General features: G+C 50.2%; 1 protein-coding gene across 1 annotated transcript in view; it reads left to right on the top strand.

The window, feature by feature from the left end:
• The window catches only part of PABPC1L (poly(A) binding protein cytoplasmic 1 like), a 21,501-nt gene extending 9,164 nt beyond the window's left edge, over positions 1 to 12,337 (top strand). The window contains exons 6-14 of the mRNA XM_049650717.1: positions 1,148 to 1,285; positions 1,584 to 1,679; positions 6,353 to 6,619; positions 7,639 to 7,738; positions 8,371 to 8,499; positions 9,049 to 9,152; positions 10,015 to 10,108; positions 11,553 to 11,683; positions 12,131 to 12,337. Coding sequence (XP_049506674.1) covers positions 1,148 to 1,285; positions 1,584 to 1,679; positions 6,353 to 6,619; positions 7,639 to 7,738; positions 8,371 to 8,499; positions 9,049 to 9,152; positions 10,015 to 10,108; positions 11,553 to 11,683; positions 12,131 to 12,199 — 1,128 coding nt within the window. The 3' untranslated portion in view covers positions 12,200 to 12,337. The remainder of the gene's footprint in view (positions 1 to 1,147; positions 1,286 to 1,583; positions 1,680 to 6,352; positions 6,620 to 7,638; positions 7,739 to 8,370; positions 8,500 to 9,048; positions 9,153 to 10,014; positions 10,109 to 11,552; positions 11,684 to 12,130) is intronic.
• The last annotated feature ends 1,467 nt before the right edge of the window (positions 12,338 to 13,804 follow it).

The raw sequence follows: 13,804 nt of genomic DNA, 5'->3' as shown, positions 1-13,804 counted from the left end.
CTCTCCCCCCCTCTCCCCTCCTCTCCCCCCTTCTCTGCTCATTTTTTCCCTTAAATTCCACAAATGAGTGAAATCATACAGTATTTGCCTTACTCTATTTTGCTTAGCATTATACTCTCTAGCTCCATCTATGACCTTGAAATGGCAATATTTCCTTCTTGCTAATCGCTGAGTGATATTCCATTGTTATATTACAAAACTGTAGTAATCAAAACTGTGGTACTGGCAGAAAAATAGACATGTAGACCAGTGGAACAGAATAGAAAACCCAGGTAATGACCTTAAAGACTGACGTACAACTAGCAGTTTCTGTGGCCTTCGACTATGTTTACATAGATTTGCATATTTAGGTAAGGAAATATCCTCATGATGTAAAAATATTTACTAACTAGTTGGCCACTTAAAAAATTCCCTTTTTTTCAAGCCCCACTTTGGGTGTTAGAGCTTAAAAAAGGTCCTTTTCAAACATCTCCTCACTAACACTAGTGTCTAACCCTAACCATCGAGCTGGTACAGACACGAGTCTACCTTTTTGCTGATTTTTTTTTTTTTTTTTTTTTTTTTGCAGATAAGTCCATGTAAATTCAGTTCAGTATAAATGCATTAAGAGAAGTTGCACATCTTGTAGAAGATGTAGGATTCCGTGCAATCAAAGCCACTGACCATTTAGGATGTGGCCTGCTTAGGCCAGCTATCTGAAGAAAAGAAGAAAAAAGGGTTAAGACGTGTTTCTTAACAAAAACGAAAGCCTTCGTAGTTAGCAAAAAGGATTCTTTGTGCTGTGAAATCCAGCATGAAGTGAAGGATGTTGATTATGCGCTCATGCCGTTTTGAAAGAATTCTCCCTGCTCTGTTCAGATCATCAGTGTGTACATAAAGTTAAGAACCTAAAGGTTAACTGTGGGAAACTTTGCAAATTTCAATTTCACTTCTTAAAGTAGTGCGCAAATCAAGTTTGTTTGTTTTTTTTAAATCTATGGTTTACTCTGAAATTTTGTCCCATGTTTTTAAAAAAGTGGATTCTTTAAGTGGCTTTTATCCTGATACTAATTATTCTCAGCTAACAAGGCTGGCCTGGTTTGCAGGGACTGGAGGCCAGGGCCTCATGGGGGTGGTTACCAAGGACGCTCGCTCCCTCTCTGCCCAGGCCGTGACGGACATGAATGGGAAGGAGGTGAGAGGGCGGCTACTGTACGTGGGCCGGGCCCAGAAGCGGGTGGAAAGGCAGAATGAGCTGAAGCGTAGGTTCGAGCAGATGAAGCAGGACCGGCTGACCCGTTACCAGGTGAGGGTCAGTCCCCTGGTGACAGCTGCAGCCATGTGAGAGTGTGTGTGTGGAGGTCCTGAATATGAAGCCTTTCTCCAGCAATCCCACCCCCAGGAAGCTGGCTTTAGGGGCCATGGGGGCTGCAGCTTCCAGTGATGGACACGCTGGCTGGGGGCGTGGGTGCCATGCCAGACTGGAAGCAGGAGGCTTGGTGGCCAAGGCTTCCAGGGCCCCCGTGGCCTACATTGGTCCCCGACATGAGGTAACCTGGGGCGTGGAGGGGAAGGGACACATCCACAGTAACCTCTCTTTCTAGGGTGTGAACCTGTATGTTAAGAACCTGGATGACTCCATCAATGATGAGAAGCTAAGAAGAGAGTTCTCTCCCTATGGAGTGATTACCAGTGCCAAGGTGAGGGCTGGGGGGGGGGGCACCTACAGGGGATAGAGAGCCTGCCCCTCCATCTTCCTGATGCCTATACACCCCTTCTTCCAGGGAGTTGGTGCTGAGCTACTCCTTTTAAGAGTTTGGGGGGCTATGTCTGACCCCCCCATTGGAACTTGACGTCCATCTGCAGCCTTGTCTGCTCTGGAGGGGAAGAGGGTTGAAGTCCAGTCCCAATCATACAGCTGGACTTATTGGGGCTCACTGTAACCTTGGTTCATTTAATAAGCATTTATTGAGTGCCTACTGTATGCCAGATTCTAGAAATTCATGTTTCAGAATTTCCACTGCTTGTTTTGTTGTCTTTCGGACCCCCGTCCCCCCATCTGGAAAATGAGAAGGTTGGGCTGCTATATTCTTCATTCGTTCATTCATTCCCCGTTTACTGAGCACCTACCACCTGCCCAGCCCCCTTGGCACCTGATAAGTGATGATTGGCTGTTCTCAGTAGCTCTGTGACTTTTAGCAGATGTCTTCTGACCTTCATCCCTACAAGGAGAGTGTTGGGCTCATTGGATGGTTCTCAACCCTGGCTTATTAAAACTCCCCTGGGGAGCTCTTAAAGACAGACACCTGAGTCAGACGACTCACGCTCTCTGAGTAGGGCCTGGGCATTTTATTTTAAAAGCTCCCCAGGTGATTTTAAGATGACCCAGCATTCATTCATTCCATCCTTAAGCACCTCCTGTCTTACCGGGCCCTCTGGGAAGTATACAGTAACAAGTTAGATGTGGTTCTTGCCCTCGAGTAGCTTATAGTCAAGTGGGGAAGTCAGACACATCACTAACTCAAATCTATTATAAGGTGTTTTTGTAGTGAGGGTGGGAGTACTGGAGGCAGAGGTATGGTAGCCCAGGGGAACAGGAAGGAGGGCTTCCTGTAAGAAGTGTGAGAAACATTTGGCTTGGCTGTGAGGAGGTAGGGAGCTGCAGGTGGGAATGAGGAACTTTCCAAAGAGATCAGTGTGAGTAATGGGGCTGGAGACCAGCACATGTGATGCAATGGTTGGGTTCTTAGGAAGTTCTTTTGCCTGTTAAATCCCATTTTTTTAAGTTTATTTTTATTTATTTTGAGAGTGAGAGCAGGGAAGGGGCAGAGAGAGAGAATACCAAGTAGGCTCCATGCTGTCAGTACAGAACCTGCTGTGAGGCTTGATCCTGCGAACCGCGAGATCATGACCTGAGCCAAAATCAAGAGTCAGATGCTTGGGGAGCCTGGGTGGCTCAGTAAGTTAAGCATCTGACCGAAGTCAGGTCATGGTCCCATGGTTTGTGAGTTTGAGCCCTGCGTCAGGCTCTGTGCTGACAGCCCAGAGCCTGGAGCCTGCTTCAGATTCTGTGTCTCCCTCTCTCTCTCTGGCCTTCCCCTGCTCATGCTCTGTCTCTCAAAAATAAACATTAAAAAAATTTTTTTTCTTTTAATGTTTACTTATTCCTGAGCGAGAGAGAGAGAGAGAGACAGTGACAGTGTGAGCAGGGGCAGAGGAGAGGCAGAGAGAGAGACACAGAACTCGAAGTGGGCTCCAGGTTCTGGGCTGTCAGCACAGAGGCTGATGTGGGGCTTGAACTGTGAGATCATGATCTGAGCCGAAGTCTGATGCTTAACCAACTGAGCTACCTAGGCAGCCCTGTTGAATCCAATTTTAAATGCCTGGTGTTTGGGGAAGAGGTTCTAACAGTTTTTGAGTTAAGGACTCAAATGTGACCGAGCTGTGGGACATGTAAATTAAGCATCAATAAATTTGCTTAAACATTATAAAAAAGCCGTGGGCCCTCTTGCCCAGCAAATTTATATTTTGGGTATAAATTTGGGTAGTATTGTGGTCTAAATCCCAGTCCTACCATTAACTAGCTGTAGGATCTGCAGGAAGTGACTTTGCCACTTGGAGCCCGTTTACCCGTCTGTAAAGTGGGAGCAACCTTCCCTACCTCTCGAGGTGTCCTGAGCACTAAAGAGTCAGCATGTAGAGCGCCTGCCCACAACAAGTGGTAAAATAGTGATCTGATTATTCACACATTGTGTATAATTTCTGGGGATTCACCCACCTCCTTGAGGACTCCTCGAGTGGAGGGAATTCTAAAAATCTGGGTTACTTAGAGTTGTGGCACTATCTTGTTAGTTGACCAATTAGGTTATAAAATGGGGATTTTATGTAGGCTTACATATTTATATGATTTCTATTATATATAAAATACAGTGATTATGAAAACAAGTTAAGGTATATAAAGTGCTAATAACACTGTCACATTCATAGCAGCTATATAAGTGCATTTTATCATTATTTACTACCTAACAGAAGTTTTTATTACCTTGCTAAGACAATACTTTTGTGTCAAGAAAATTTGGCTGTTTGATGATAGCCTACAGATCCCTTCTGAGAATATCCTTAAATGCCTAAAAGAAAATTCACAGGATTGCAGAGAAACAATTCTACTGAAATATAATTATCAAAATGCTAAGGTAACAGCAGTATGGGGTTCATAATTACATCAAACGAGAAGGTCTAGAGAGGTACCAATTAGCACAAATGATATTTTGAGATCCGCAGTGGTTGACATATGAAAATATCTTCTTTCTCCTCCTGACAAAATCACCAGCACAGCCAAGACTCCCCTATTTTTGTTGCCTGTGTTCAAAATAGAAGGAAACACTACTGTGAAAATTAAGATGCCATTTTTCCCCCCATCCAAGTTCACAGACCCCCTGAATTCTATCCATTGGCCTCCCTCGGCGCGGGGGGGGGGGGTGTGGGGGGGATCTGTGAACCCTCAGGGTCAGGCCCCCGTATGAATGGGTTGCAAGGTGCGGTTTGAAAATTGATGATGTGTAGAGAATGGGCTTTAATAGAGCAGATTTAAAAAGTATGTCAGTTCAGATCTAAATGCATGGGCCAGGCCAATGTCTAGACCTCCCCCTACCCCCAAAATTAAGAACCATAAATGCAATGTGGATTGGATCCTGGAAAAGAAAAAAAAATATTAGAAAAACTAGGGGAATCCCAATGAAATCTGCAGTTCAGTCAATAGCATTGTAGCTAATAACAACCGTATCGATGTTAACATCCTGGTTTTGACACATGTGGACTGGTCTCAGCCAAGTCCCTCTGACTCGTTCACACTGGGGCAACCCTGGGTGAAAGATGGCTGCCCTGTACTGTTTTTGCAACTTTTCTGTATACCTAGAGGTATTGCAAAATAAAAAAGTTATTTTAATAACAACACTAAGAATGCCTTCCCCAGAAGGAGAAATCCCCAGATTTCTCCTAAAGAATCTGGCTCAGTGCCTTGCAGAGGCAATGGAAGTCACCAGAATGCTGCATTGGGTTCAAATTCTGGCTGATGGGTGCCCACAGGCTGGGTGACCCTGGACGAGTTCCCACCCACCTTTTTTTTCCCCCCCAATTGTAATAAGGATTTTTATTTCCACCACAAAGAAAATTAACAGAATAGGCACAAAAAGTATAAATTTAAACCTTTTAATTTTTATATTCCATACCGTTTTTTAACTTTAATTTTTTTAATTATTAATTTTTTGAATAAATAAATATTTATTTATTTATTTACAAGTTTATTTTAGAGAGCAAGCGTGTGTGAGTGGTAGAAGGAAAGAGACTCTTAAGCAGGCTCCACACCCAGTGCAAAGCCCAACACAAGGCTCCACCTCCCGACGCTGAGATCATGACCGGAGCTGAAATCAAGAGTCAGATGCTTAACCGACTGAACCATCCACGTGCCCCCATTCAAATCTAAGTTTTTATTGGAGTCTAGGATACCTAACTCTTAAGAACATTTTATTTCCATAATTTCACAAATGAACTAAAGAATCCTAAGAATTAAAATAACCAGAGGGTAGTCAAAATGCAGATTTTCATCACAGTGACCTCAAACGAAGTGTTTAAGATCGTGGCTCTGGCTAAGGACCCCTGCCTGCCCTGTTCTTGGATTTTAACCAATCCTAAACTGTCCTCTTCATCCTAGCCCCTCTGATGAGGGTAGATACCATTTAAACCGGCCTTCCATCACAGCCTAGGAAAATCATTTCAGAAAGAAAATTTAAATATAAAAAAAAATTTCTGAAATGCTGCTGTTCTCACGGACTCTAGGGAATGTCCTGTTAAACAGTGAGCAGCTGGGGTGCCTGGGTGGCTGAGTCGGTTAAGCGTCCGACTTCGGCTCAGGTCATGATCTCACGGTCCATGAGTTTGAGCCCCATGTCGGGCTCTGTGCTGACAGCTCAGAGCCTGGAGCCTGCTTCAGATTCTGTGTCTCCCTCTCTGACCCTCCCCCGTTCGTGCTCTGTCTCTGTCTCAAAAATAAATAAACATTAAAAAAAAATTTTTTTAAAAACAGCGAGCAGCCCTCAGTTAGCAAGTTGACTGGTCTCAGCCAAGTCACTCCTGAGCGCCCGCTTCTGTCACCTGTGAAGCGGGAGTCGTGGTGCCCCCCACGATCAGGTGGCGGCGCCTGTGGAGCAAGAAGGCAGTCCGGCATCTGGCATGCGGTGGGCCTCAGTCAATGTCAGGGTGACAGTTTCTCCTGGGCCTGCTCACTGCCCGGCTGGGCCCCGGGGGAGGAGGGGGACACAGCCCCAGGAGTCTTCCTTCCCCACCCCCAGCAGCCCTTGTCTTGTCTTGCTTTTAGGTGATGACAGAGGGTGGCCACAGCAAGGGGTTTGGCTTTGTGTGTTTTTCCTCTCCAGAAGAGGCGACAAAGGCCGTGACAGAGATGAACGGGCGCATCGTGGGCACCAAGCCGCTGTACGTGGCCCTGGCCCAGCGCAAAGAGGAACGGAAGGCCATCTTGACCAACCAGTACATGCAGCGCCTGTCTACTGTGCGGGCCCTGGGTGGCCCCCTCTTGGGCTCCTTCCAGCAGCCCGCCAGCTACTTCCTGCCCGCTGTGCCCCAGGTGATGGCCTGCCCGAACCCCACTGCACCCCTTCCCTGACAGCCAGGTAGAGCAGGAAGACAGCCTCACAGGTAGATGTAGCTTCTCAACTTGTTTCTGCTGGAAACTTGGCAGGCAGGCCACTTTAACCCCACCTGGTAACGGGGGGTAAGAGTGTGTGTCCCCAACCAGGGAGAGGTTCGTGTTGTGCTAAAAAACATGCTCCCTGGTCAAATAAGTTTGAGAAACCCTGCATTAAGGAAAAGGAACTAGCTTTCCTTATTATACAATGCTTTACCACACACATTATTCTACCCTAACGTGCTGGTGTGCGTCAGGACTTTCCCAAACCGGCAGAGAGCACGTAGCATTTCCCCAGCTTAGATGGTCCTGTTTTGTGGGCTGCCTGCCAACCTCTCTCCTGGAGGCCAATGTTCTGAGCGGCCCCCCTTGGGAAGGGAGCTCCCAGGACTTGGAGTGGAAAGGTGTTGGCCATTTGCAGCTGCGGGGATGGACGTATCTGCTCCCCTGCTCCTTTTACTTATTTTTAATTTTTTAAAGTTTTATTTATTTTGAGAGCGAGCATGAACAGGGGAGGGACAAAGAGAGGGAGAGAGCGAATCCCAAGCAGGCTCCATGCTGTCAGCACAGAGTCCAGTGCGGGGCTCAAACTCCCAAACTGAGATCGTGACCTGAGCTGAAATCGGGAGGTGAACGCTTAACCAACTATGCCACCCAGGCGCCCCACCCCCCACTCCTCTTAGCAGTAGCTTAAGCTGGCACAAGTCTGAGTAGGTCTGTCAGCATTTTATGCTGCTGTTTGGGCCAGTGGCTCTGATGATAAGGGGCGAGGATTGAACCTGACACCTTGCCCTGGAAGGCTCGGGGCTAACGAATAGCCTGAACTGGGGTAGCGGAGATTTCATCCCAGCTTGTGGGTCTTTACTAATCAGTAACCCTGGAGGGGGGCGGTGGAGTTTCCGCAGGGGTGTCCATGAGGGGATGCGGTTTCTCACCTGCTGCGACCCCCTCACCCCCAGTCTTCTCCCGCACAGCCTCCTGCCCAGACTGCGTACTATGCGTCCGGCTCTCCCATGCAGCCTGCCCCCAGGTGGACGGCCCAGCCTCCGAGACCCTCGTGTGAGTGACTCCGCCCCTTGTACCCTCAGCCTGGCCCACGGACGGTGGACCCCTCAGGGCAGCGTGGAACCTGGGGCTATGAACACAGGCTTTGGGGGCAAGCCTGGCTCTACTTCCCAGGCTGTTCATTTGGGTGGGTAACTTCACCTCTCTGAACCTCAGTTTCCTCTTCTGAATGAGGTGTGCATAAAGCCCCAAGCGGTGCCGACCTTGTGAAAGACTAGCGGTGCAGCCATTCTCTCCAGTTAGCTCCCAAGACTTGTCTGATCTGTGACCATGAGAACGCACTCCCATGGCAGTCTTGCCCCTCCGGCCCCTCTCTGGGAGCAGAGCTCGCCCTCCCTTGCAGCTGCTTGGGGACCCAGCGGGTGTGATCATGCGGTCTGTGCGTCCTGGGGCTTGTGTAGAAACAAGTCGGCTTTGTAATTGAAGACTTCCACACACTCCCCTTCCCTGGAGTTCTGGGTCTGCCTGACTAGGTGAATTCACCCATCTTTTTTGCTGCGAATGTTCTACTTCCCTTTCCCACCCATTGCCTTTCTCACCCCAGAACCTTCAGGGCGCAGTGTGCCGCTCTGATTGTCCTGCCCCTGCCCCACCGACCTTTCTCTCCGTGTTCTTTGTGCCACAAGCCACCTACCCTCCAGCTGCCTCAATGATCCGACCACCAGCCATGTTGCGGCGCCCCCCGGCGCAGGTCAGCGGTGTCAGGCAGGCCTCCACCCAGGTGCCACCCACGGTGCCCCACACCCAGAGAGTGGGTGAGTGTGGGCTGGGTCAAGAGGAACGGGTGTGCGCGGAGGGTGGGGTAGGGGCTTGGTGCTGGGTTGGCACAGGCGGGGAGTCAGGACTGGCCTCCGTGGTGACCTTGCCGTTTGCCTCTTGGAGGGTAGAGCTGACTTTGGAGGCCGTGAGGCACAGTAGTTCGTTTGGGCTCCAGAGTCCCACAGACCCGGTTCCTGGGGCCAACTCGCTCTGTGGCCTTGCTAACTACTGTATCTGATCACCTACCTCATCTTTTTAAAATAGGGATGAAAATAGCCCTCCTGTTTTGTCGTGTGGGTGAATGAGATCACACATGGCGGGGCTTAGCATCACATCAGAACCTTAGCAAGTACTGCAGCAGCTGTGAACAAGGGCGTAGGTTTGAGCTGTAAGGCCAGCACATCTGTTCCTTCATTCGGCAAATGTTTGTACATCTGCGTGCCGGCCTCACAGTCGGTGCTGGGGATTCTACACGAATGCTTGTCTTTAGGCTTCCTGGCTTTAGATCACTGTCAGGCCCTAACTCCCCTGCTTACTCCTTACAGCCAATATTGGCACCCAGACCACAGGAGCCAGCGGGGCGGGATATCCTGCACCAAGTGGGCCTCTGCTGACACACAAATATTCCTCAGCAACATACAACCACGGGGTAAGGCTGGCCTGACTGCCCTCTTAGTCTGGGCTCCTGGGGCCTTGGCTCAGAACCTTGGCTAAGGCACTGGCCCTCGTTTGTTTGTTTGTTTCTCTTCTTGAATTATAAACGAGCAAAGTTTCGTTTAGTAACGTGTACAATTGAGAAACAATCCCCCTTACTAACAGAAGGAGGGAAAGAGCCAAGATCATGTTTGGTTTATTAATTATGATTTGCTCTGCCTGGATTATTAACAAAAGTAATCTGTATTTCCTTCGTATTCAGTGCTGAGCAGCAAGGAAAAATATCCTAGCGATATGCTGAATATTGAAGGGATGGGATTAATCTACAAAACAGAACTAAAAATACCTACTGTGATTAAATTAAAAGGTTATATATTTATCTTCCTGCCTAAGTCTCAAACTCGGCATTATCATATCCTGTCTAGAATTTTAATGTGTATACTTGACTCTTCCTTGCAAAAGAAACAAGGGAGTAGTCTTTAAACAGCAACATGCTTTTAAAGTTACCAGGATAGGGAAAGGTCAGAAGTATGCCGGGGATGTGGCCATAAAGCTACTTGATAAAAAGTGCCTTATTTGGCATGAAGTGGTTAGTAATGTGTGACTTTCACTTGGCAACATCCAGTGGGGCCTTGACAGGTTCCTGGCACCGTGGAAGGCGTCGGAATTAGAGGGTGACTTTGTCTATCCCACTGTGCCCTTGTTAGGGACTCTGTCCCACCCGATTGTCCATACCTTGCCCCCTGCTCCCCTCTTCCAGAGCCTTCCTGGAGGCCTGTGCTCACCTGACAGGGTGAGGGTTTTGAGGCCTTGCCCATCTGTGGTGGTGAAGGGATGTGTCCCCGGCACCATTGCAGGTCCAGGAGCCTGCTGTGCGCATCCCGGGACAGGAGCCCCTGACGGCGTCCATGCTGGCCGCAGCGCCACTGCACGAACAAAAGCAGATGATTGGTGAGTGGCTGGAGCAGGAAGCAGGGGGAGTTGGCCAGCCTGGCAGGAAACATGTTGAGTGGAGGTGAGACACGTGGACGAGGTCCAGCTTTGCCGCTGACCAACCTGCCGGGTGGCTTGGTCCGGGTTGCCTCTGCTCTCCTCGGCTTCCCTCTCGTCTTAAAGCACTGGTCAGACCAGATGGTCCTGAGGTTTCCTCAGTTCTGCTGTTCAAGGGCCGTGACAGGCTTGGAGAGATCCCAGCTGTGGGCAGATCTGCGGCCAGGACTAAGGGTTTCTGTTGGTGGGTGTTGCCGTTTCTTACATCTCCTGAATGGGAAGAAGCCATCACCACATGTCCTCTGTCTCCCAGTGCCCGCTGCCAGGGAGGTGGGAAATAAATGTGCAGAAATTCGTATTTGCACATTCCCCACTGGACTGCGAGTTCCTTGTGCAATTCTCCTCCAGCCCAGTGTCTACGGCAGGCCCTGCTAAAGGATGCCGCTAACTGCTGAGTGAATAACTTGCCAGGTTCTTGCCTTCACGGCCACCAAGATTTCCAGAACCTCTCTGAAGTCCATCCCGATTCCCTCCACTTGTTTTCTCGGCTCACTTGGGGTTTTGCCACTTTACTACCCACTCTTCAAAGGAAGATTCTAAATGGGCTTAATGGAGGCAGAAGGCTCTGTTAGCAGTTCCCTGTAAACCTCTTCACTTTCCTCACGGGGAAACTCTCCCACCCAGCACACAATCCTGGCCAGACCCTCCACACGTGGCCAAGATGGGCTCACCACCAACGCTAGGCTCTGCCACCAGAAGTGCCTGATGGCGGAAGGTGAATTTATCTCGTGTGTGTGGCTCCTCCTACCCCCAAAAAAGTCTAGTCCCAAAAAAGCCTGTCTTGTCTAGAATCTCAATGTGTGTATTGGAACTATTTCTTGCAAAATGAACAAGAGTAGTCTTGAAATTTTTTTTTTTTTTAATGTTTACTTATTTTTGAGGGAGGGAGAGAGCATGAGTGTGAGCGGGGGAGGGGCAGAGAGAGTGAGGGAGACACAGACTCGGAAGCAGGCTCCAGGCTCCGAGCTGTCAGCACAGAGCCCGACATGGGGCTCGAACTCACGAGCTGTGAGATCATGACCTGAGCCGAAGTCGGATGCTTAACCGACTGAGCCACCCAGCTGCCCCAAACAAGAGTAGTCTTTAAACACCAACCAAGTTTGTGTCAGGCTCTGTGTAGATTCGTTCATGTAGAATGTCAAATTTGATTCTTCAAACTAGCCTCCGAAGCGGGGTTTGCTCTGCGCACTTTACAGTTGAGAGAGAGCCTCCCAGTGAGGCTAAGTGACACAGCTCAGAAGGAGCAGTTCTGGGACGACCCCCCACCACATGCCTTACTGCTCCCTTCCACAGTACCCCCTGCCTCCCTGGGGCTGCTGGGGTATCAGCCAGGTGTTCTGTACAGGTGAGCGTCTGTACCCCCTTATCTACGATGCCCACACCCAGCTGGCTGGCAAGATCACGGGCATGCTGCTGGAGATCGACAACTCGGAGTTGCTGCTCATGCTGGAGTCCCCCGAGTCCCTCAATGCCAAGGTGGGCTGGGGCCTGGGTGGCAGGGTGCCTCGCGAGGACAGGAGGAGAGCTCATGACGAACACCTCTCCTAGAGGACTTAGCAGGCTGCTGCCCGGACGAAGTTTACCTTCCCGCTGACGCCAGCTCGTACGGGCTGCATCTGCGAGCGGGAGGCCTCGGGGTTGGCCCCTCCGGCCCCTCCAGGTTAATTCTCTGCAGCTCCACGTGCAAGGTGTCGGTACGGGCAGCGGTGTTCTGAGGACCGGGCTCAGGTTCTCCCAGCTGTCCGGCGGTGTCCATCTGTCTGGAGAACGCAACCGACGACCCGCTCATCACGGGCGCTCGCCAACGGCAGTGCCGTGGAGGGAGGCGACTTGTGGCATCTAGCACGCGGGGGCAGTGGGCGGCCAGGGCTCTCCCGGGGACCCCGCTGGGCAGCTGCACTAACCCCCGCTCACGACCCACAGGTGGAAGAGGCTTTGGCGGTGCTGCAGGCACACCAGGCCGCGGAGCTGACAAAAGTGAATGTGCTCTGAAACCAGGTGGGTGGCTGGGGGTGGGAGAGACGGAGATGGAAGCAGCGGTGGGCCCAAGAGAAGCCGGGAAGAGGCGGGCAGGGGCTGACTTTGAGAAACCCGCGGAGAAACCATGTTGGCGCCGGCTCGCTCTCTGGAGCACCGAGGAGTTTGGGGGAAGCTGCGAGGCGCAAAGGAGCGGACAGACCGTGGGAGGAGAATGAGTGTTGACCACCGTGCGAAGTGCGGGTGTTTTCTCGCCAGCTGCCCTGCCTGGCGTCCCTGGGGATAGGCTGGGCTGTCCCTGGGCACTGGGTGAATTTATCTTGTGTATGTGGCCTGCTTCGTCTGCTCTGCCTTCTCAGTTGAGACCAGGTGTCTGCTGTATGTTAGAAGGATGCATTCCTCTCCTTTCATCCCCAGACAGCGGGATCCTCACTCCCTCGGCTGAACAGCGCTTCCTGCTCTTGGCTCTCTGTCCCCGGGAGCTGTAACTTATTTCCCACTCAGGCTGTATCTGTACTTGAGCTCTGTATGTGGAATGAAGGCCGGCCCCCCCCCCCCCCCGCCAGCCTGTCACCCTTTCCTTTTGTGCATTAAAAGTGCTGCAAACCGTCTTGTCTCCCAGGAGGCCTTCTTGTGTCTGAGGGAGGTGGGCCAGAGCCAAGGGTGGACTTGACTGGGTTGGGGATGTGGCTCGAAGGAACAGAAGCCCAAAGAGTTATGGGAGAAGCTGTGTGTGCGCCAGACCAAGGTCGCCAGGAACTGAGCAGGACCGTCTGGAACGGCCCCAGAGGAGCAGACGCCCACCAGGCAGTGGCTCAGTGCGGGACTGAATGGTTGTCCTCACACGGCACCGAGAGAAGGAGCTAAAGCTACAGGTGCCCACATGTGACGTACACGGAGGTTTCTGGACCCCGGGCTTGAGTACCCCGCAATGCAGGTATACACCCCGGAAGCAGCAACTACTTGTAGGCTCTGGGCTGGCTGGCTGAGGGCTCTGTAACACCATCAGAGAAGAACCCATGTAGAATTGCTTTAGGATCCCTTCCCGGGTCCTGGTTTTACCTTCTATGTTTTCCTTAGTAAATCAAGATGCCTGCCTTTTAGACTTCAAGAAGAAAAAGTCAGTTGTGAATGGATGGCACCACTAACCCTGCCTCAAATCAGGTAAGAGTCGTGCCTGCCTAAGAGGTGGCTCAGTCGGTTGAGCGTCCGACTTCGGCTCAGGTCACGATCTCGAGGTCTGTGAGTTTGAGCCCCACGTCGGGCTCTGTGCTGACAGCTCGGAGCCTGGAGCCTGCTTCGGATTCTGTGTCTCCCTCTCTCTCTGCCCCTCCCCTGCTTGTGCACAGACACTCTCTCTCAAAAATAAACATTAAAAAAAAAAAAATCATACCCAAGGAGCTCAAGATAATTGATCTAAAAAATACCTTAAAGACATTTATAATATTCAAACACATAAAGGAAAAACATTTGTTAAGACTAGATATCACAGGAAGAAAAACCAGATTTAAAAATAACTAAAACTTCTAGGAAGCAAAAAAAGTAGTCACAGAAATAAACTCAATGTCTGGGTCAAACAGTTGATTACACATGGGTAAAAAAAGAATGATAGATGATAAA

Source organism: Panthera uncia, assembly GCF_023721935.1.
Source record: "Panthera uncia isolate 11264 chromosome A3 unlocalized genomic scaffold, Puncia_PCG_1.0 HiC_scaffold_11, whole genome shotgun sequence".
NCBI lineage: Eukaryota > Metazoa > Chordata > Mammalia > Carnivora > Felidae > Panthera > Panthera uncia.
Note: the sequence above shows the minus strand (reverse complement) of the source record. Positions and strands in the feature narration are given on the sequence as shown.